At 45.1% G+C, this 21,782-nt stretch overlaps 2 protein-coding genes across 8 annotated transcripts in view; one reads left to right on the top strand and one right to left on the bottom strand.

Annotated features, from left to right (window-relative positions):
- Positions 1-21,782, bottom strand: part of CYFIP2 (cytoplasmic FMR1 interacting protein 2) — a 50,155-nt gene that overhangs the window by 16,829 nt on the left and 11,544 nt on the right. For 6 of the 7 annotated variants that reach the window (XM_052684635.1, XM_052684637.1, XM_052684631.1 and 3 more), the window contains exons 7-23: positions 21,382-21,478; positions 20,576-20,704; positions 19,811-19,915; positions 17,157-17,248; positions 14,355-14,472; positions 13,374-13,493; positions 12,709-12,834; positions 12,114-12,280; positions 11,679-11,826; positions 11,183-11,336; positions 10,725-10,881; positions 9,901-9,997; positions 9,349-9,425; positions 8,365-8,473; positions 7,966-8,085; positions 7,093-7,292; positions 6,521-6,608 (exon numbers count right to left, since the gene is read on the bottom strand). In XM_052684635.1, coding sequence (XP_052540595.1) covers positions 6,521-6,608; positions 7,093-7,292; positions 7,966-8,085; positions 8,365-8,473; positions 9,349-9,425; positions 9,901-9,997; positions 10,725-10,881; positions 11,183-11,336; positions 11,679-11,826; positions 12,114-12,280; positions 12,709-12,834; positions 13,374-13,493; positions 14,355-14,472; positions 17,157-17,248; positions 19,811-19,915; positions 20,576-20,704; positions 21,382-21,478 — 2,104 coding nt within the window. The remainder of the gene's footprint in view (positions 1-6,520; positions 6,609-7,092; positions 7,293-7,965; positions 8,086-8,364; positions 8,474-9,348; positions 9,426-9,900; positions 9,998-10,724; positions 10,882-11,182; positions 11,337-11,678; positions 11,827-12,113; positions 12,281-12,708; positions 12,835-13,373; positions 13,494-14,354; positions 14,473-17,156; positions 17,249-19,810; positions 19,916-20,575; positions 20,705-21,381; positions 21,479-21,782) is intronic. The other variant, XM_052684636.1, reaches the window with a different exon arrangement.
- On the top strand, positions 2,992-6,503 carry FNDC9 (fibronectin type III domain containing 9). The gene is made up of 2 exons (XM_052684687.1): positions 2,992-3,475; positions 5,029-6,503. Exons 1-2 carry the CDS (start codon positions 3,333-3,335, stop codon positions 5,696-5,698), a joined length of 813 nt encoding a protein of 270 aa, XP_052540647.1. The 5' UTR covers positions 2,992-3,332; the 3' UTR covers positions 5,699-6,503.

Genomic DNA, 21,782 nt, shown 5'->3' with positions numbered 1-21,782 from the left:
TCTTAAAACTTCACCGTTGGCCCTGATAGACAGAGAAACCCTTCACCACTCTTCTGTGCATCAGTACTGTTATATACACAAAGCCAACCTTGTAGTCTCTGTAGTGCGTTCATTCACAACGTGCATGAACTTTCTCCTCCATCAAAACTAAGCAATAGGCCTCTGAATAGTAAGGGTCAGAGTGAAATAATTTTGGGGAGATAGAATTGGTCGCATTTTCCTGGAACGGGGCTGACATTTTGCTGCACAGGCAGACGATCTCTTATTGCAGCCTCCTGCCTTGCAGCAAAACACAATGCTGCTACAGTGCAGCTTTGAAGCTGTCTTTTCCTTCGAGTGGGGGTCCCAGCAATAAGACTGATTAGGAGAAGATACATTTTAGGCTGTGCATGGGCTGCAGATGAGGAGAGTGATTCATCCCCTCCTGTCTGCAAGATAAGGTAGGCTCATTAAGCTCTCTGCACAGCGCATTAGCAGCAGGCTTGCGTCTAATAATAATACCCTGTGAGCAATTAAAATATACCTCCATTTAAGGGCGAGATACACAACTTAGTTTAAAGACTGTAGGATGTAAAATATGACACCAGGGTGTATTTTAAGACAAACCAGCTGAACGCACAAGCTGGCTGTGTGGCACACTCACTCCTCCACATTGTGTGGCCACTGCCACCCCCCAGGAGCAGGAGCAGAGCCCCTCTCCTGCAGGCCCACAGGAGGCTTTACTGTTCACAGGAGCAACAGCCACTGAACACAAAGTAGAGGTTTTCCCTGCCTTTGGTTTAGGGCCGGACGGGCAGGTTTTGGGGCTGAGGCTGGGTGTGCAGGCAGGTTGGGATCTGTGGCAGTGGCACAACCAAAGATTAGTCCTGACTATCAGCCTGACTTCAGTGCCACAGTTGAGATGGTGTCTAAGAAAGTACAAAGCAATTCTAGGACTTTTATGGAAAGTAAACAGAATCAGAGAGTCATTTGAGTTGGAAGGGTCCTTTAAAGGCTACGTACCCCAACTCTGCTGCACTGAACAGGAACATCTACAGCTCAGTTAGGTGCTCAGAGCCCAGATCAGCTTGACCTTGAATATTTCCTGTGATGCAGCAATCTGTTCCAGTGCTTCATTAAAATACATATGTCCTATGTGTGATGCAGAAATCATACAATGCAGTAGGCACTTTTATATACTGTATATAAACAATATCTCTGTCTATTCCATGCCTTAGCATAATGCCTTGCTATACTGACTGTAATTTTATATATACACACACACGTACATACCTACATAGACTGCTATAATGTATGAAGAGCCACAGCAGGAGAGGTAGCACAGCCCCCACAGCCTGTTGCAGTTGATCAGCATCCCCCACTGCCAACACCACCTGCAGCATCCACAGCTCCTTCACACCTCAGTGCTGCTGCTGCAGACGTGGCAGCAGTAAATAAGAGTGGTTCCATCCCACTCACACAGCATGGCTATTTATACAGCTGCCAGCAGCATGCCTTGCCCTTCAGGTTACATCTGCTCTCATGCTTGCTAAAAATGGGTGGGCAAAGTCAGCTGTGAGAGGGAAGTTGTGATTTTCAGTGAGTCTGACATGACCCTGGGTCCAGCAGTGCCAAGAGAAAACAGAAACACCCTTGAAAGTACATAAATTAAACCCAATCTAAAGCATTTACAGAGCTAAGAAGTGGTTAGCAAGCAGTAAGAAGTGGGTTGCTGTTGATTTACAGCTCCTTTGTAGGAAACTTGGCAACCTGCTGCATTTTCTAAGTGGCTGAGTGACAGAATTGCTCAGTTTCTGCTGACCACTCAAACACATTCATGGTTTGCATCCCAGAGGGTGGAGTGGCAGGCAGGGACAGCCAGGGTTACTGGCAGATGTTATTTGGGTAGAAGGGAACAAAGGTGCCGGAGCAGACCTTTTTGACACAGTTTTGGTGTTTTCTTGTCCACAAAAAAGACGATTTCTAGCTCGTCACCAGTGTAAACTGGTGCTGACTTGACTTTGGTAATGCCAACAGCACTGAAAACTTTGCTACAGTTCTTTCAGAGCTCATGGCATTGATCACTGCATGGAGAAGAGTTAGCAGGATGCAGCTATTCCTGTTTTCTGTGCTTTCCTCTGTTCCTGTTAACACGTTATGTACGAACAACTGAAATTTAATTTTGAAACAACTGTGAACACCACTAACTCAACAACCCATCTGCAGAAGAAAAGCAATACTCCCATGAAGTATTATCACATGGTGACATCTTTCTGAGCACAGATTTGTATCTTCAGCTCTCTCCCTGCCGACAAGGATGTACTTTCTTCACAGCATGGGAGCAGCTAAGAGCTCTCCATTCCCTTGCTCCTGCAAGGAGGACTGAGCGATGTAAAAGGCTGGAGGCCGCCTGGGAGCACTTTCATTTCCATCCCTACCTATAATTATTTTCATCTTTGCTCCCCGTTTTCAGCTCCCTGGCAGCTGCAGCCCACTCAGAAACTGAAGGAAATACGGCAGGACTTGGAAGATAAACACACACAGAACTGCAAAGTGTCAATCAAAAGCAACAGTCACACGTACTGCCTGGGCTTGTAACAGCCTCGCCTAATCTGGTTTGCATCATCTCCTCACTAATGACATTTTGAAGATCTATGAAATACTGCAGGCACCTTCCCAGCAAGAACGTGGAACTAATAACTCCATAGCCAGAACTGAAATTTACTTTGGGAAAGTTCCTCTCTTGAATACATTTTGGCTTCACAGAGCAGCAAGTCATTTCTTCAGAGCCTCTCCTTACCAGTCCTGCTGCCACATCTGTCCCTTCCTGTCAGCTCTTGGCTATGGACTCGGGCTGCTCTCTCAATGGCTTTGCCTCTCCTTCCTTCCCTGAGTATTCAGAGAAAACCCAGTTCCTGCTCCTATCACACAGCTTGGAGATAAATTAAAAAGCAAATGGACATTGCCTCAGTATCAGGGATGAAAATCTACAGCTCACTGGCTTTAAACAGCAGTTTAAACGTGCAAGAAATCATAGCAATAAAGACAAAACCTCTGAGTGCTAAGCTATCAATAGGCCAGGATGCTGGATTTCACACCATATACCAGTATGGCTCTAACTCCAGACACTTCTGGAGGCAGTAGCTCTGGAGCAGGGTAGCAGTGTTGCTGCAGGGCTGCAGATAGAGATGGATAAAAAACCTAGAAAAACAAACTAGAAAACAAAACAAAACTGGTTTGCTCATTGTGCCTCGGAGACACACTTCTCCCAGGCAAAAAGCTTTTAGGGACACCATTCCCAAATCATTTGAAGATGCCTGCCCATCCTTTCCTACTGGTTGCTATGGTGAGAGATGACGGAGCCCAAGATGGGTATAATACGAGGCAGCGTGCGGAGCAGGGATTTAGCAGAGCAGGAGGGACGCAGCGGTGAGAAGAGGGGAAGGTGCTGCGCTGCTCTCCTGCACTCAGGGGCTGCTGCAGAGCTGCTGGGGAGGTAAGCTGCTTCCTGTGGCTCTGGGAGGGCTTAGAGATGGGTGCATGTGCTTTTCTGCTCTGTAGGAATGGATACAGTGGCTGTTAAGATGAGCTGCTTCTTGAGAGAATTAAGGGAAAGTTAGTTCTCTTAAGGGAGAGGGGAGGAAAAGAAGAAAAAAAGAAATGAGATCGATTGCATGCAGCTTCTGCTTGGAGTGCTCAGGTGGTTGGGGGAAGAGAGCCCTGCAACAAGGCTCAGAGGGCACTCTGGTGTCCCAAGATGTACCAGCTGTTATGGCTGTTGTTAATCAGGGATGTGTTACTGAGTAGTCTTTTATTAGGGGGAGAGCTTTGTCATTCATACACTTGTAATCCCTTAAAGAATTACAATATTACATCACATAATTGTAATATAATATTGAATATTGTATTTCAGCAATTTTCAGATCTCACAGTTACTATCCTAATATTACAGTGTGAGATGCTGTAGTAACAGAAATACTTTATTGTTTATTAATCAACACATTAAATATGGAAAATTCAGCAACAGCTTAAACAACTATCGAATCATTATGCAGCTTTTCTGTATGACATTTAGGTATAAAAATTAATCTTTAGGAAATTCTACCAGGCAAGCCTAATTATCAGATTATGTTAATCAAACCTGCAGTATCCTTTCCATTCAGTGGGAATGTAAAGCAGAAGTGCTAAAAAAGCTTCCTGTATAGACAACCAGTCACAAAGAAGAGATTTTTCAAAATCTAACTGGACCATAATGTACACCCTATGTCCTACATGTTTGGTTGTTGTTTTTTTCTTTCAAGAAGCAGGCTGATAACAGTAGTCTGGGCACCAAGCAGGTTTCATCTTTGGTAATTTTAATCACCTAAGATCGAGCATCTATCTAAGCTCATTAGGCATAGCCCTAGGCAGCCAGTGGAAAGAGCTCCCTCCCAGGCTGTGGGCAGCTCAGTTCCCACAGTCGCTTTCTTTTTGCCTCTGTAAAGGGGAATATGACATTTTCTACATTCAAGGAAGTGAAGCTGTGGTGACTGAGGGAAAAGATGGTAACAACTATCAGTGTGGAGATCATGGAAGCAGTAGTATTAGAAATGAAACTCTTGAGTGCAGCAGGTGCCTCAACAGATTGAGTTTCATTTCCACAAACTCCCCTAAGCGTAGGAGTCTAGGGTGAAAAGGGCAGGTTTTGAAGCAGTCAGCTGAGTAACTCAGCTTCTGAAAGTTTGCTGAAGACCCTGAAGACAACTGCGATGAAGTTTTCTGTCTGCTAGAGAGCACCTGCAGTGCTTAACAGTTCCAAAAATGCAGTATTTTTTAGTGTCAACCACTGGCAAAACACTTAAAAGAGATTGCAGGGACAATTGTGACTTATCCAAAGTGCAGTGTGTTTTAGTAATTACTTTTACAAAAGGCACAGAGAGTTCACCTGAACGCCTACACAGGCCCAGTCTAAGGGCCAGTAATACCTGTGGAAAGCCTTTACTGATGTCAGTGGCCTTTAGGACTGTACATGCATTGGGGAGCTCAGCCTCTTGCTGGTTCTGGTTTCAGGGACATGATGAACATCGACGTGCACAACATCACCTACACCAGTGCCACAGTCTCCTGGACCACCACCAGTCCCTGTCCGGAGAACTACTACCACGTCATGTACCGCCCCAACTGGAACAGCGTCTTTGCTGGCTATTTGCGCCAAAACTTCCACCGTGAGGAGCGAGTTCCCCACTCCCTCAGCTCCATCATCCTCCATCGCCTCACGCCCTCCACCATCTATGTCCTCTGCATCACGTGCAAGAACTCCTACCCCTCCAGCAACCACTGCACCACGTTTCACACGCTGGACCAAAACCCCCTACTTTTCAGCGGCTCTAAGCACGAGCCCACCACCTCCATGTGGATGGTGAGCAGCCTGTTGCTGCTCTGCTTTATAGCTCTCTTAGTCTACGGCTGCCTGCAGTTCTGGGCTGCACAGTGCTGTGGGCCTTCCAGGCCAAAGCAACATGATGCCAGCCCCGAAGAAGTGGGTGAAGGCAGCAGCTCGTTGGATGGTCCTCTGAGTGATGGACTGAAAGAAGAGCTTCTGGAAGTGCCAATGACCACTGTGCTCATGAGGAGCTCTAGTTTCATGAGGGAGAGTCCGTATAGTTCCCCACGCTGCTTCTTCCCCTATAAGAACAGTGATGATAAGACAGCCATCTTGCCGCAGCACGGCCTTCAGTGAGAGCAAAATAAAGAGAGGCACTGCTTGGCAGTCTGGTTCATGATGCTCTTTCCCAGCTCTTCCCAGTTTGTGTATGCACAGGGGCTGTTTGTCCCAGGGTAAAACATGAGGTAGGAACATTATCTGCAGGGAGAAAAGCTTTTTCAAGTGACAAAAATATTATCATTCACTGAGGGGTTTTTAAAAGGAAACAAAGTAAGCTTTCTGGGAATGGCCACGCTAGGCTGAATGTAGTGTCACTGTCTAATCTGCATCAGTGCTGTAGATCACATCAGCCATCAACCAGCATGCACAAGAAATAAACTCCACTCCAATACTTTCATGCCTGAGTGATCCTCCACTAGCATCACACCCCAAGCCCTCATAACACTTGTATAAAGTCATCATGGCCTGACAAAAGAGCTTTTTGTCAGTGTTAAGTAGTTTACATTTGCACTCCAGCATTTTAGTAACTCCTGTTCTGAACCAGAAATGGGATTCCTGAGCAGCACCTTTCTCAGGGGGCAGCACCGAACTGGAACTCCAGCTAGCTCTCCTCTCTCTGTGTTTAGATGGATATGACTTGGTCTAGGAACGACCAGCAAGCAAAGAGTGGTGTCAGCACCCCCTCACACAGGCATGTTGTGGAGAAGAATATGGGAAAGCAATAGCAAAAAGCACACTGAAGCTGCTTCTTGCATGGCTTTTTTGTTTCACATGACAATGTGATGCTGTACATTCGCACTCGTCACACTGTTATCGAACAAAATATTGCATTTGTTTCTTCCTAAATAAAGGATTCCAGCATCCACCCCTGCTGGCTGCCATGGCTCATTTACTGACCTTGGACCCATAGAGGTAATATGGTTGAACATTGGCTGGTTTGTCCCGCTGGGGTTCCTGCGTAAAGGGGATTGCTGTCCTCACAAACCTGCAGCAGGCATAGGAGATAGGAAGGTAAATAGTCAGTGCCAGAGGTCAGCTGTGGGCAGTGCAGACATCATGCGGTCCAAGAGGAACTGTGGTTGCAGACTAATTAGCAAGTCGTCATCTGAGCTACACGTGCAAAATCTGCCCCAACCTATTGGTGATATAAAACATATCAACATATTATGAAAGTTTTGTTTTTTTTGGAGGCAAGCAAGAAACCCACATCTGAGCAGGGACCACAGCTCTGCTGACAAGTCACAACACTCTAGACTGAACTACCTCAGTTGTTCATAATCTCTGTCCAACTTTGTTTGAATGTGTTACTAGAGCTTCCAAGACCAAGGGGAGATGGTGGACTTTAACTCTCAGTGCTGCACATCATAGGGAATAAAAACTTCCCTGCAATGCATGTGAATTTTATGTGGCAGGTTTGAAATTCTGGAAAGAAATGTAAGGTCTCCAGGTGCTCTGGTTTTCCTCCTCACCTGTTGGTGGATCCATTGTAGCAGTAGTTGGGTAGAAAGTCAAAGTTGAGCTCCCAAAAGACATGGAGGGTGATGCGCCCATAGGGTGCAGAGACATTGTGGTTGGCTTCCCGGAACATGGCATCAAAGCTATCCAAAGTCATGTGCTTGCACAGCAACCTGTGAGTCAGGCGATTTATTTCCAAGAGCCACTCCAGCTCCTGCAGCACACAAAGCAGCAGCAGATGACATGTGTTACCAAGATGACAATAGAAACTGTTGATTCAGTTGCCAAGGGATGATATTATATCCACACCCACACAGAGAACTTCCCAGGTGAGGATGTAACAAATGTTAAATACAATGATTTCACTCAGTGACTGAGGCCAACTGCACTTCTACTCAAGGGGGTCCTGGTCCACTATCTCCTAAACCTGCAGGCAGCAAAATTAATTTGTTCCCCACTGAGTGCTGGCTGGCTTTCACATCAGAATCCTTCAGAGGTGGAAACTGGTAATTTTACACTACTTGACTCTGATACTTCTGTAAAGTATCAAAGGCAGAAAATCCTGCACAAACGATCTCAGCTACCTGTATTCAACAGGGGGAATTACAGTCAAGATTTCCTACTGTCAGATCACTGGACTCTGTTCTATGAGCTCCGCAAAATTTAAATACTGACTGTCACCTTATGATTTACTCAAATAGTTCACAGTCTAATAATAATGCAATTAAGGCTTCATAAGTAGAAACAGTAGAGATTCAGTGTCATAAAGGAAAATACATGGTTGGCTGAACCCTACTGTAGGTGGGACAACTAGCAGAAGATCGCTGACTCTGTATTCATAGCAGAGTATTATTCTCTCAATTCATATTCTCAGTAATAGTTCTTACCACTATGGATGTCAGGTCCTCACTCTCAAAGCGGCTAATGGCCTGGTCTAATGATTTGTACATTGCTGCTGAGATACGCTGGGTTATGAGCCTGTTCAGGTCAATTGACCTGCCCAGCAACTGGGAAAAGAAGAAAAGAGAGGTGTATGTTACATTCAGATTAGGGTAGGTTGGTAGTAAGCCCTCTATTGGGTTCACCACTACTTGGAAATAAGGTTGGAAATACGGAGTGTAACTCATTAATTCCCTCAACCCAGTGTCCTGAGTGCAGTGAGACAGAAACACATTCAATTCTTCTCATTCCAGCACTGGTTTCAATTGAGCCCAGCACTAGGATGCCAGCTGCCCACTAAAGAATAATAGATTAAGAGCTATGAATAATACTTGCTTGCAGTGTACCTGGACATGCCTTTGCTTGAGCAGAGTCTCATAGCGGTTTGATGGTGGGTATGGAATGATCACCCCATAATTCTTGCATTCAGCCCGGAAACGTTTGTCCAGCAAAACACTGAAACAGGCAACTAACATCAGGAAAGCGCAAACACAATCTTCTCTCTGGATCTGTTCCAGAGTTATATTCATCCTTCTTTTCATCTTGGTCTGAATGCCAACAAATGTCCACTTGCTTTGCTTTCATTTCTAAGTCACAAAGCAGCAGTTGTCACCTGGTGACTTCCATGCTGCTACCACTCTTGGCTTTTATGGCTAAAACATCCAAAAATATAAAAGACTGTACTGAAAGATATCACTAGTACCAAGTAGTGGGGTGGTCTCCTTTTCTAAGACCAATTGTGATCTAGAAACAAAACTCCTTGCAGAGTTAGACTAAGACTTGTGCACATTTGGAGACATGAGAGGAGATTAGAGTTCATCTGTATTCTTTAAATTGTTGAAAGGAAATGTCACAAAGGGCTTATATCCTCATCAGGGAGCAGGTAACTGCAGAAGTCCTGCAGTCTGAGGTATGACCTATGACTGTGTATCAATTTGGCCATTTTAAGTCTTGATGCTCTACTAGGGTGAGGACAAGTGAATATCCCTGCTTCCTATAGCTGGGAGGCTTCCAATACTCATCTGCCTGGTACACAATCAAAAGTCAAGCAAGGACATGTCTTCAATAGGATTGATCTGCTCTGCTGCTGCTCCAGAAAATGGTACTCAGACAGCTACATAGGATATCAATCATTTGTACTTCACTGTTCACCATGTCCGCTTGCCACCATTAATTTATTTTCCCTATCTACACTGGTCTGACATGGATACTAAGCTTGGTGAGACAAGGATAATCTTTTGTTTTGTCTACCTGCAGTGGCTACTCCCTGAGGGGTACCTTTTGGTTAACAGCAATATCATCACTCAGCAGCAGCAGTCGGGTTCTCCTACCTGCCAGCCATTGCTTTATAATAGGCAAAGATCTGATCTGCCAGCTTGTACACAAACTGATCAAAGCATAAATTCACCTGGGGGAGAAAAAAAAAATCACAAAGATGTCACCATTGCAAAGTGGCTCCTTCCTACTCTTACAAGATTGGTATAACTCAATACAGAGCTTATAGTTTCTGCCTGTTCTTACAGATCCCAATCTCCCCACACCCAGTCATCCTTCGCTCTCAGAGATCTCCAGGTTGTCATTTTCCTCTGATGTCTCATAACCCTTTGCCCATCAGACAGACTCTTCCAGGCTCACAGTGTCTGACAGCATTTGGCTTCCTCTGGTCCCACAGTACTGCTAAGTTGAAGCCCTTAATCAACAGAGCATGTAAGCTCTCTGAATATTTTGATCTTCTGAAAATCTCTCAGAATATATTCAGAATATCAGAATATATATTTTTCAGGGTACGCCTATTATTGATTCACTGAACTGCTGGGCTGGGCTGACAAACAGGACAGTGTGACCCCTGCTGTGCTCTTTCTATGCAATAAAGAGAAACTTACTTCAGCTTCAATTTCATCGTACAGGAACTGCTTTTTGAACTTGGTCAAGGCATAGTACGCGCTGTCATTATAGAGGTCCAAGGGGTATAGTACATATCTGAGGACAAGAAGACATCATATCTTCAATTAACCTTGGAGATATCAGCATAAAGAGCAGCCACTCAGTGCAAGAACTGGCATTTTTCTGTCTTTCACTCCTTTTACCTCCATTCACTCCAGACCCTCAAGTTCCCCCATCTCACTCCTTGTATGATATGCTGGAAGCAGCAAGAACAGATCTGGGTGTGTGCTGTGTCTTATTCAATCAATGCCATCTCCTTCTCTGCCCTATAAAAAATGTTGTCTTGCCCTCATTCCAGAGTGCCTTGCCAATGGTTATAAAATGGAAAACAAAGCTTCCTTAACGAGGAAGATAATATGAATATAATTATACTTGCATTACAGCAATTTCTGATCATTAACCAGATGTACAAAAGAAGTGCTTAAAGTTCTTTATCCAGGGTTCATGTCCCTTTGGTTGCACATGCTGTTTGACTGCTGTGTGCAGACCACTACCACCAAGTTGAGTGGATATTCTAATGCAGCAATTCCCAGCTGCTGGTTTATGATGGAGGATCAAGTTTCAATGTCAAGAAGCAGCTAGTGTGCATCTGCTGATGAGTTATTCATACATTACACACTTATGCAGCAGCAAGTCAAAAAACATGTTTGGTTTTTTTTCTCACCCTTGTCAAAGAGAGAGTTCATCCCCAGCCTACTCTTCACCAAATCAAAATCTCAAGCCCCACTGAAGGCACAACCCACCACAGCCCATCATCTCTTACTCCATCATGGAGGGTTCTTTGGTTTCCAGAATATGGTCCGTGAGGATCCAGGGCATGGACATTTCAATGGGGAACTGGATGCGGCGGCCCATCGTCAGCTCCAGGAAGAACTCCCGGAACCAGAGCTGGGAAAGGTCACAGCACTGCTGCAGCGCTTCTGCAACACAGAGAGATCCCCCAGTGGGAAGACTCAGAAGTCATCCTAGGATGGAAAGAAAACTCCACTCCTAGAAACTAAACTACCACTAATGGCTCTTTTGCTATTGCTGACTCATTCCTGTTCTCATAATGATTACTACCTAGAAGCACGCCTGCATCAGCCACAAGTAGAACATTTGGGAAAAATCAAGGAAAATCTTTTCTGCAAATCAATGAGGAGCAAAACTATACATAAACCTTTGCCTGTCCAAGAATGTGAGAGTTGGAGTCAAGTCTCCCCCTGCCATAGTTTCACTCACCACTGATGTTGAGAAGGTGGGTGAAGAAGAACGACTGCTTGTGGAACTCCTCAATGGCCAAGACTATCGGCCCATCCAAGCTGCTCCTCAGAGTCTTCTTGGAGCCACTCTTGTCTGCTATGAGGGACTCCAGCATGGTCCGCACCATGTAGAGCTTAGGAAGGAAGTTAACAGTCACTACTCTCCTGTGAGATACCACTGCATGCAAACGTGATGCTCTGCAGCAAAAATTAACACTTCTGCTTCTACTTCGGCTTACGCTCTACTTTCTGCACCCTTTGGGCCACCATCATTCTGAGATAGAAATAATCACACCCATAACAAGTGAGACATGGGGAACTATACAACAAGCTAGGCATCAAAGAAATGTTTAACATGTAACATGAGGGTAAAGACATTACTGGAGAGCCCATGGAAAGAGCTGCTAACCCACAGAATGGAAGATTCCTACATGACTGTAGCACCATTAATTCCATAGAAATAGAGATTTACATACCTGTGTACTTGATGGTCCTACTGCTCGTCGTGGGACTTTAATATCAAATCCACCCTTGGGGTCCTTTTCACCTCTCAGGCACGGATCATTTGGTGGCTCTCGACCTCCCTCCCAGTCACAGATTGTCTTTCGAATTGCTTGAAGAACACTGGGATGGGTAGGGAGAGGGAAATTAGTGCTTGATTTTACTGCAAGGCAAAAACACTCACAGCTATGAACATTAGCAGGGGAAGTATATGGAGGGGGGAGTTACACTGTTGTCTGTAGGGGAGTCATGTCCAAAAGTGGACTATGGAAAGAGTTGCTGGCTAAGGTATGTTGACTGACTGTATAATATTAAGCTGTGTACAGGACTACACACTTACATTGTACACCTGTACTATATACTGCACAAATAAAAACATTGGCTTTGTATTGCATTCAAGAAAGACCAACCTGATCAGGACATTCTTCTTCTTCCTTACTGCCTGCCTGAGGGGCTCTCGCAGCGTCACCTGGGCAAAGTCCTGCAAAGCTGCATAGATAGTGTTGCGGATGGCTTGGTTAAAGACACTCTCCATCCGGCCCATCAACACTTGTAGACCTTTGATCATGGCAATTACCTGAAACAAAAATTAAAAACAGATGTACTTCCTATTTTTTCATTTGTATGGAGAGGTCCATAAACATTAAGATAATTTGATAATAAATTCTATTAAAGTAACTTAAGTACAGCAAACAGGTGGCTAATTTTTTTTCTGTGTTATATGCTGGGGAGAGCATTTCCACCACCAGTTTCTTGCAAATGGCCCCTGTCCTTTGGCAGAATTTGTTTTCATTCTTGATTTCTTGATATCTTTAATAACACCCAACCCTGGAAAACTGCACATGTTCCAAATGTCCTTTGTGCCTGATAGGAAAACAGCCCTTGCTGGCTCTTAGTCACTCTTTTTTATGCAAAAATCAAAACTTCAAAATGCAGAAAAACTGATCTCCAGGCCACTCTCTCTGCCATGGCAGTAAGGAGAGCAAGGCAGTAGATGGCACCTACCTCCACAAAGGCAAACTTCTCTTCGCTGGTATAGTTGTACCGGGTAGCTCGTTCATACTCTTCTGCTGTTCCTGGACAGTCCTTGTTGCAGAACTTATCGGTGGGATGAACCAGCTTCCAAGAGTACTGCAAAATGGAAACAGATACTGTCAACACTGCCATGAGTGAGAAGCAAGCCTGAAGACTAAAGAGAGCTCTATGCCAGAGAAACAGTTTCTGGACATCAGTATACTTGCTTGACACAACTTTGGGTGCAGAATGTGTACTTTTTACTGGCTTGAACATCACTGTATTAAATATTGTTTTTGTTTATTTGATGGTTTGCCAGTTATATTGGGCTTTTGACATCTATGGGCTTTCTATGGTCATTTAAATTAGTTTTACTTGCGCAAGATCCAGACCTGTCATGCACACTTCCATACTTAATGTGGACACCCCAGAACATGTGAAGGGCAGTGCAGGTCTTGGGAGGGATGAACAAGTTCTCTTTCTCTATTTGTTGTAGAGAAGTTCAGGGTGATCAGCTGTCTGATTTTAGTATGTTAGTTAAAGGCTTAAAGTAAGGTGGCATGCAAACAGCCTCATCATTTCACAATCTGTACCGCATAGCCTGCTAACAAGTTGACACTCACGAAGAGGAGGACATTACACACTGATGCACTCACCACTTCCATGACATGGGCACTCCACTTGGACAGCAGCTGCAGTCCCCGTAAAGCAAGGTCAAAGAGCTCCCGGTACTCTTCATCGGACTTCTGGCTGTCCAGCCCTGAGCCGGTGACCACCTGGAGGAGATCACATCGTGTCAGGGCCGGAGTCAGCAACTTGCTGCAGCTTTGGTTGAGTCAAACAGCAGCAGCAGATCTCCCTCTCAAATCCCAGCTGAAATGAATTCCCCATGATCTTATGATCAAGATAAAACTGGGCTGTGCTTGTTTTCTCCCTTGAGAAAAGGAGTGTTACTTGGCAGGACTCTTACTACCCAGGCAGTCAATTTATTTCCTACAGAAAAATGAGTTTGACCCATAACCTCAAAGCAAATAACTGACCTTTTCATTCCACTTTCCCATTTCTCTGTGGTAGTCTAATACCACTGAACTCCTCTAGCCTTTACTGACATAAAGTTCAAATAAGCATATACAAATGCCAAAACAAAAGGGCTGAGAATTCTAACAATTCACTGAACTAACAGTGATCAATGAGGATCACGCAATTGCAGAAAACAGTCAGAATTGCATCAGAAAAGGCTCTGACATTCAGTAATGAACAGAGAACAGTGAATTTCCCTCAGAGCTCTAATGGCTCTGCGCAACAAAAAAGACCCATCTGCAAGACATGGGTGTTCTGCCACCCACAGCTGATGATAAACAACTAGTTGCAAAAATATTTCTACTCCTTATTTCAACTAAGCTCTGGCCAAAAAGTGATAGCTTTCAGAGTAGGTCTCCCAGTGCACAATTTTGCACCCACAGGGACCTTTCATAACTCATTTTCTTTTATTGCTGGATCGAGCAGCAGCTTGTTCCATTTGTGTCCTTTCACCCATCTCACTCTATGTCTTGGCAGACCATACTAATGCCACATTTGTCCTCTCTCAGCCTTGTCTGTCTAATGAACTCAATTAAAGCGACTGCCCCTGAGCTTACCTCACTGTTGCTGTAGCGAGCGAGCTCAGAAATGAAGCGAATGTGGTCATCTCGGATCTGGACCATTTGCTCACAGATGTTGTACTGCGGACTTATGCTGCTCTGAGTGCACGTCCACCTGAGCAAAAAAGCAACGGCTTCAAGAAGAGGACACAGGGCTCAGCTCAGACACCCCAGGAACAAAGCTTGTACTCAGCTGCTCTCTTCGTCTCAGTGTGCCCAAGACATGCCACCTTCAGGGCAAATGTCAGCTTGTGTCTTCCCTCTCACATTTAGGGCATATGATGAATTTCAGAGGTGGTCTCAGAGGTACGACAGGATGCTTGCTCCGCATTTCTACCAGAGCATCTCTGCTCCATCCACTCTGGAGGCTGCACTCCATTATGGGTTACTTAACTCTCATATGCAGAGGAGACTACTTCCCTAGCTGCTGTCAGGCAAGCTCTCAGGGAAGAACAAATTGCAGAGCTCCATCATCATTTGCATCCTTTCTGCTAAATATAAGGATAATCATTCCTTTGGAGGACATCTTTCTGAGTCTGAGGCTGGGTCATGCCTCTGCTACAAGGAAATACCCTGCAAGGAGCCAGCAGCAAAATATCCCTTCTGCTCTACTTGGTTCTGGGTTATATTGACAGCTCACTGAAAAACCCTGAGTGTAAACAATGAGCAGGATATGATCAAATGAACTAGATTTCATCTGCACTGAGCCACATGTACCGTGTAACAGTGCAATGCGCTCTTAAAAGGAAGACAGTTCTCCCCTTCCAGTGGCACAGTCATATGAAGAAGTGGTCACAATAAGCCTGGATCAAGTCTAATTTAACGTCTAATTTTTCCCAGATCCTTATTGGCTACAGACATAGAAACAGAATGGCTCCATTAGACTGATTTGAGCAAACAAACATGTTTCCATCATTACAATGGTTTTAGATGGGTTTTTTTTCCCCACTAAATAACCAGCCATCTTAAGATAGTCTTCTTCTCCGCTATAGACTGGCTATACAAAAGGGAAGTGAGCACCCTGCTTCTGACATGGACATAGACACAAAAACCCATTCCCACAGTTAACTGTAGGCACCTGTTGCCAATCCTTGTGGTGCTGGAAGGTGTTGGAAGTGCTGGACCATGTCACCCCTCGTTAATCCAGCCTCCCACATTCCCATCACTCCACTCTTACCCGTTTCAATGTCCTGTGTTCCCCACCGGACAATTGGCAGGCTAGCAGGAATTGCCAGGGCTGCCCCAGCCCTTCCTGCTACATACAATTTAGTCCACAGTGCAGTAACAAAAGGCCATGCAGGAAAAACACCAATTAAATCTATTTTCATGGAGACACGGAGGGAAAGAAAGTGACAAAAACAATATTAGTAAGAAATGGGGAATATATGGAACCAACTTGGCAGTTAATGCTGGAAGCCCCATGCAATTTGCTGAGAAAGCAAGTGAGTGAAGAAACATCAGTTAGTAAGGTGCAGCACAGAGACCTGGTAGACAGATTTTGAGACAGACATTAAATTGTGCACAGGTAAACAGCCCATGAGCTACGTCGGTTTTGAGATGAGAAAATGAAATGCTGCTGACACATTTTGTTGAAATGTGCTCTCTGAACGGTTTGGGATAAAAAGGTGTATATTTTTAGATAATCTTCCTTTTCAAATTTAAATTTTTGAAAATATTTTTTAAATTCACATTTTATATATATATATATATATATTTTTTTTTTTAATTGCCGTTTTGCTTGGGAAATTCTTCCATGTTACTCTCATTTTTCTCATGCACCTTTCAACCAGCCTTCAGGGGGGCAGGGAGGGTGCTCCTGGGGCAGCTAGGCAGTGAGCAGAAAGCAGGACCCTCCATAGGGAAGGGGAAAGCAAACAGGCAGCCTGTAGTCTAGATCCTGTCCCGACAGCTGTTCAGCTAGACTGCTGCTCAGTGACAGTGGAGAAATCTGACTTCTGCATGACCTGATCCCATGGGTAAATGGTCACTCAGTAGTAAAAGCCAGTCTGCAATCAGTGATTACAGCAAACACAGCTCAGACGGGCTTTGCTTACGTGCAGTGGTAAATGCTATTCCTAGGATGTCCAAACCCATCGGTGATTCTCCTAATAATAATTGAGCAACGTGCAAAGCTATAGAGACAACTGGGGCTTGGACACAAGTGGTGGAATCTGAAGCAACACCTGCAAATCCTCCTGATGGCCCTGAACCTGTGCTGTGACGCTGTGCTGCAGATCCCACGCCACAGTGACTGAGTACACCTGGAAAGACTCAATTTCTGCCTTTTTTTCCAGCAATATTCATTCATTTGTAATGCATCTGACCCACTCTTTTCACTTCATTCCTGCTGCCTTTCTGCAGTGCCTGAGCTAGAAGGCACAGTGCCTGGCTACTGCACAGATAGACCCAGCTGTGTTCATGCTCTGAAGGATTTTGTCCTTGGGATGGAAAACGTGGATTAAAATCTCTCCAGAGCAGGGACACGCTGCTCGCACTCACACAGCTCCGGGCGCACACGTCCCAAGCACTCAGCCGCCACCCCAGAACTGCGCACCATGCCTGCTCACCCGCCTGCACACACGGGAATGGCTCCATGGAGCTGGCGAGGAGATGTCTTCCCATGCAGGGACACACAGGTACACACGTGCACACAGAGTCAGGCACGCTGGGTGTGCAGCCCCCGGGGACACACACACAGGTACCTGTGCACAGACCTCACGCACGCCGAGGAGGGAGATGCAGCTCCCACAGCTTTCAGGACACACACAGAAGCCAAGAGACATTATGGCAGGCACTCACTTGGATTTGTTCTCCTCATAGTGAGCACTGGTCTTAATGTATCTGGCCAGTTCTATCTGCATATCGCCGAATAAAGGAACCACCTGCAGCTGCTGGAAAAGAAAACAAAAGATGGTTGAAACGCAGCAGAGAGTCCCTAAGGTGATGCAAGGGATGAGGAAGTGGCATTCTGCAGCTTTGAAGCTTCAGGCTGTTCAAACCTGGATGTGGGATCTTTTCACACTTAGGAACTGACTGAAAACTATCACAGAGGGTTTGGGGCAAAGAAGATCACCCACTGTGAGTGCTTTGGAGCCATGGGCTTGCCAGTACTGGCTTGTTTTTTGCCAGAATGCTGTAACCAGCATCAGCTGTGAGAGAAAAGGGTCATTTTACACCACAAGGAGAGAAGCATATTTCTCACAGGGGCTTACTTCCTCCCACCATAAACCTCAGGGAGAACAGAGGGATAAAAACTGGCACATTGGTATCTTGGCAGCACAGCAGGGAGGGGAGGTGTAGGCTGCTCTGCACTGCTGGAGATGTGGCCTCTTTCTCCAGGGAACTCAGATTTTACTTTGGCACTGTGGTTGCTAGTGATGTGTCTTATAGATTCTCCACAAAAAGAAAAACACAGTCATTGTCTGCTTGCATTTCAACACGGCTCTACTCCCCCTGCACATTTCAGGAGGATTTTGATGGGAAATAAATTCTAAGTGCACTGAACATGTCTGAAGCTCACAGAGGCCTCCCCTAGGCTAAGCTTTCAGATGCAAGCAAAATTCAGTCGAGAGCTTCCTACAACTCTTCAATAAAAAATGAAGCTTCAACTTCACCTAGAAGAGGTCTAGCCCCAAAAATCAAAGAATAAGGTGGCAAATTCACTGTCTTATTATCACACACTACTTTTCTGAGGCTAGCTTGCGTGGAGGATGTGCAATGCTGTCATCAGAAATTCCCAGTGGCACTTTCCTAAGCAGTTTAAATGAAAGGGTTGTTCTTTTTCGCTACTCAAATTCCTGTCAATCCACTAAAAATTTAATCAGAAGGCAGTAAGCAGATGTAGTAAGAGGAGCAGTTGGCTTTTCTTAGTGAGATCTGATAGTCTGGAGTGGTACTTAACTCATTGGGTGAGACCACAGCAGATGTTGGAGAAGAGCTCACAGAAAAAAGCTGGAAAGGAAAAAGTTATTCCATGCAGTGGAAGATATTGTACTAGTCCATTTCTCTAATGGACCACAACCTTTTTCAATGAACCACGGATGTGCTCAAGTGCAGCAAGATGACCAAACAATACAGATTATGCTGAAGACTTGGTTTAAACTGAGGCAAAGATTCAGTCAAACTTGCAAAAGTGAACTCAGAAAAAAACCTCAGAAAACTCCAAGAGATGTCATGATAAATCTCTTTTGCAAAGCTGCAGTCCTCAGCCATCTCGCTGGTGACTGGGAAGTATTCAGCCACCCCATTATCTCCCCGTCTGTGAGGTTTTGGTTTCTGTAGTTCCCTATGGGCGGTGTTTGAGTCTTGCCGTTTCTGGGAGATGACGCAAATATGGGTAAACAGCTCCTCACTCACTTGAGGTGAGGATGCAGCAGCAGGTACAGCAGCCTTCCATGAAACCAGCCATCCAGGCTCACCAACACATCTGTCCCTTGCCAGACCCCAACATGAGCTGACCTGCCCCAAACCTGGAAAGTCTCCAAGACTCAACCTGTGCACAGAACCAAAGGGCAGGAGAAGTCATCTCATCCTGCCAGTGTCCAGGAGATGCTTGTAGTGTGCTGAGCTCAAGCAAACCGTGTAATCAGGCAAAGACAATGCAAAGTCAGCCCTATTCTCCACATGTCAATGACAGCTTGCATACACACATTTGGGGAGGAAGCAGACAGGGTTACCCCAAATGTTTCTTGTGCTGAGCAGCCTGTGGCAATGTTTTCCTCCATACGGCCTGGGGAACAGCCCAGGGCTGAATCCAGCTGCACGTGGAGAAGGGGCAGAAGGAGGCTGCACAGCTGCTTCCCACCAAGCCTTCGGAGTGCCCAGCTCTTGCAGACCTTTCCCCAAAAACTTGATCCCAGATAAAACAAAAAGGACTCATCAAACCACCAAATCTCAGCCCCCTGAGGAGCTCTCTGAACACCTGCAAACTCCAACCAATACAAGCTCCCCAAGTAGCTTTTTGTCTTTTACAAGGAACAGCTTATATACCAGGTGAGACTGCCAATGGTATGTTGGCTGGCCAGCTATGTCCCTTGTCCCTCAACATGCCAGCTCAGCAGTGAGGTGAGGGACAGGGCAAACCCACCAAAAAATCATGGTGCTCTTCAGGAGACTGCAGCCCAGCCTGAAAACTGTGCCAAGCTAGATGTGGATATTGTCCTGGCATACTTTTCCCTGGTCCACAAAACAGACCTTCCTTGTGCCATTCCCATCCTTCAGCCCTTGACAGAAGGGCCATCATCTCCCATTTCTCTCATGCTGTGCCTCTGTGCCTATTCACATTCATGACAATCCCACTCCTCATCCTTCTGTCTCGGTAATTCCTTGATCCTTTAGGGTTTGTTTTTTTTTTGTAACTATAAATTACTCCCGTGTTTTTTTGTTGGTAGCATCTGCAATGATATAGATTGGTAGTTCATTGGTCTCCAGTCTCACCCAGACGGGTCACTGACCTTGAAGAATTTGTCTATTTTGCTAAGGTTGATTCTCTTCTTGGCATCCAGTTTGTAGATGTTGCTGACATTCCCATCCATAAGATACAGACCAAACCCCATCACCTGAAGAAGACAGAAAGGCAAAGTCTCATTAACTTAACAAGTTAAAGGCAATTCTTGTTTGCTTAGCAAACCTCTTCAGGATCCTGTGCCTGGAACTCACAGAAAAAACAGTATAAAATGTGCACGTTTGCAAGGAATGTGTGTGGTAGGTAGAGTACACATTATGGAATACTTCTGTTTTCTGTGCAAAAATGCATGGTTCTCAATTGTTCCTCCTCTCTCACAAATAAAGACAATCCCAAATTCTTCTCCACTCATATTTTAGGCAAGCATTTGCTCCCAGAAAATTGAAAACATCTAAAATATTCTCCTGAATTGATTTTTTCTCCTTAATTCAGTGCAGATCATTATAGATATTAAACCTACCCACATTATCCTTCAAAGAATCTAAGCTGACTCATACTGTAGTAATGATGTTCTTAGGGTAATAGTGACTATAATCACTGTAATAACTGACTTACAATACGGACAAACATACTAACTAAGCAAGCTGTGTGCCCATAAAATATTGGCTCTTCAGAAAAGGGATGCATGTAAACCCAAAGGAGAAAAAAATAAAGAAAATGAAGAGAAGCATTGTCTTGGAAGGGAATTTCACTTTACTAAATAGAAAGTGGAACTACCGAAACGCCCAGCTCTGTAAGTACAGCCAAACCTCACCTTTAAAAGCATATGCTTCTCACTGGGTGTGAGATACATCTTGTTTTCATAGTAATCCACACAGATGTTGACAATATCAGCCAGCAATTCCTCATAGCCAGGGATAACCTCTAGTTGTTGGTGCAGACACTGAAACAGCAACAAGGGGACACTTTATCCACATGGACAGAGGAAGAGAGGGAATGTTTCCAGAATGTATGTGGAAGCATACTTGAAAGATTAAGAAGATAATGAGGCTTCCTAAAACCCCGTCTGCACTTTTCTTGAGTTACAGATAGAAGATTGACCTCACGGTACCACCTATAAAGAAACACCTTCTGTAGGAGAGCTCTCCTCTTCAGATTGATGACAGCAGCCAAGCATCAGACAGTGAGGTGAAAAAAAGAGTTTGCACAGGAGCATACCTTCTGACTCTTCTGTCTCTGTGCAATATTTTATCTAATTAGCAGAATCTATGGACCCTGTGGAGTGTGGAGGTCCCTTGTGTCTGATCTGCAGTCCCTACGCAGCTGCAGAGATAGACTGGATGGATTTCTGGAGAAAAATAGGGGCAAGGTTTATGGTAGAAAGCCTCCTGAGAGCTCTTCTTGCATCTTTTAGAGCTTTATCCTTGTCTTGACATAAAGAGACCTCCTAAGCTACCCAGGATAACCCAATGGAGAGAATTATTACTAGACTTATGCAGCCTGACCCAGACACCAACAATCATCAGAAATGACCCAACAAAAAAGACAGATATTGTTGCAGTCCAGCCTGAAGCACCTGAAGCATGGAAGGATCAACTGGTTCAGAGGAACGGGACTTGCCTGTGTGATGCGGTTGTGATTTGCCAGGAACATAGAAAGGTTCTGGGACTCCTGGATGGACTGGGGGTCTGCCATCTTCCGCAGAAACTGGGCAGCTCTGAATGAGAGAAATTCACCATCACCATGACCTGTTGCCCAGCGCCAGGCTTTCACCACCCATCCTCCTCACTTCACTTGCAGCTGCAGAGCAGCAACATCAGAGCTCGCCTTGAGCAGAGCTTTTCCCTTTCCTCATTTTACCAACAGGGAACTGAAACACACAGGAGCTCGGTCTTTTTCTCACAAAGAGACCACAACAGCACAGATAACCGCCCTCCAGCCTCCCTGTATCTGCCTGATCCCACTGTGGGAAATGTCCACTGCCAGACCAGGCACAGGCTCAGCCCTGCTCTTCCTGCTTC

The sequence above is a fragment of the Tympanuchus pallidicinctus genome, unplaced genomic scaffold (assembly GCF_026119805.1).
Source record: "Tympanuchus pallidicinctus isolate F22 unplaced genomic scaffold, pur_lepc_1.0 scaffold21, whole genome shotgun sequence".
NCBI classification, from domain to species: domain Eukaryota; kingdom Metazoa; phylum Chordata; class Aves; order Galliformes; family Phasianidae; genus Tympanuchus; species Tympanuchus pallidicinctus.
The sequence above is the reverse complement of the archived record's forward strand: the minus strand, read 5'-3'. Positions and strand labels throughout refer to the sequence as shown.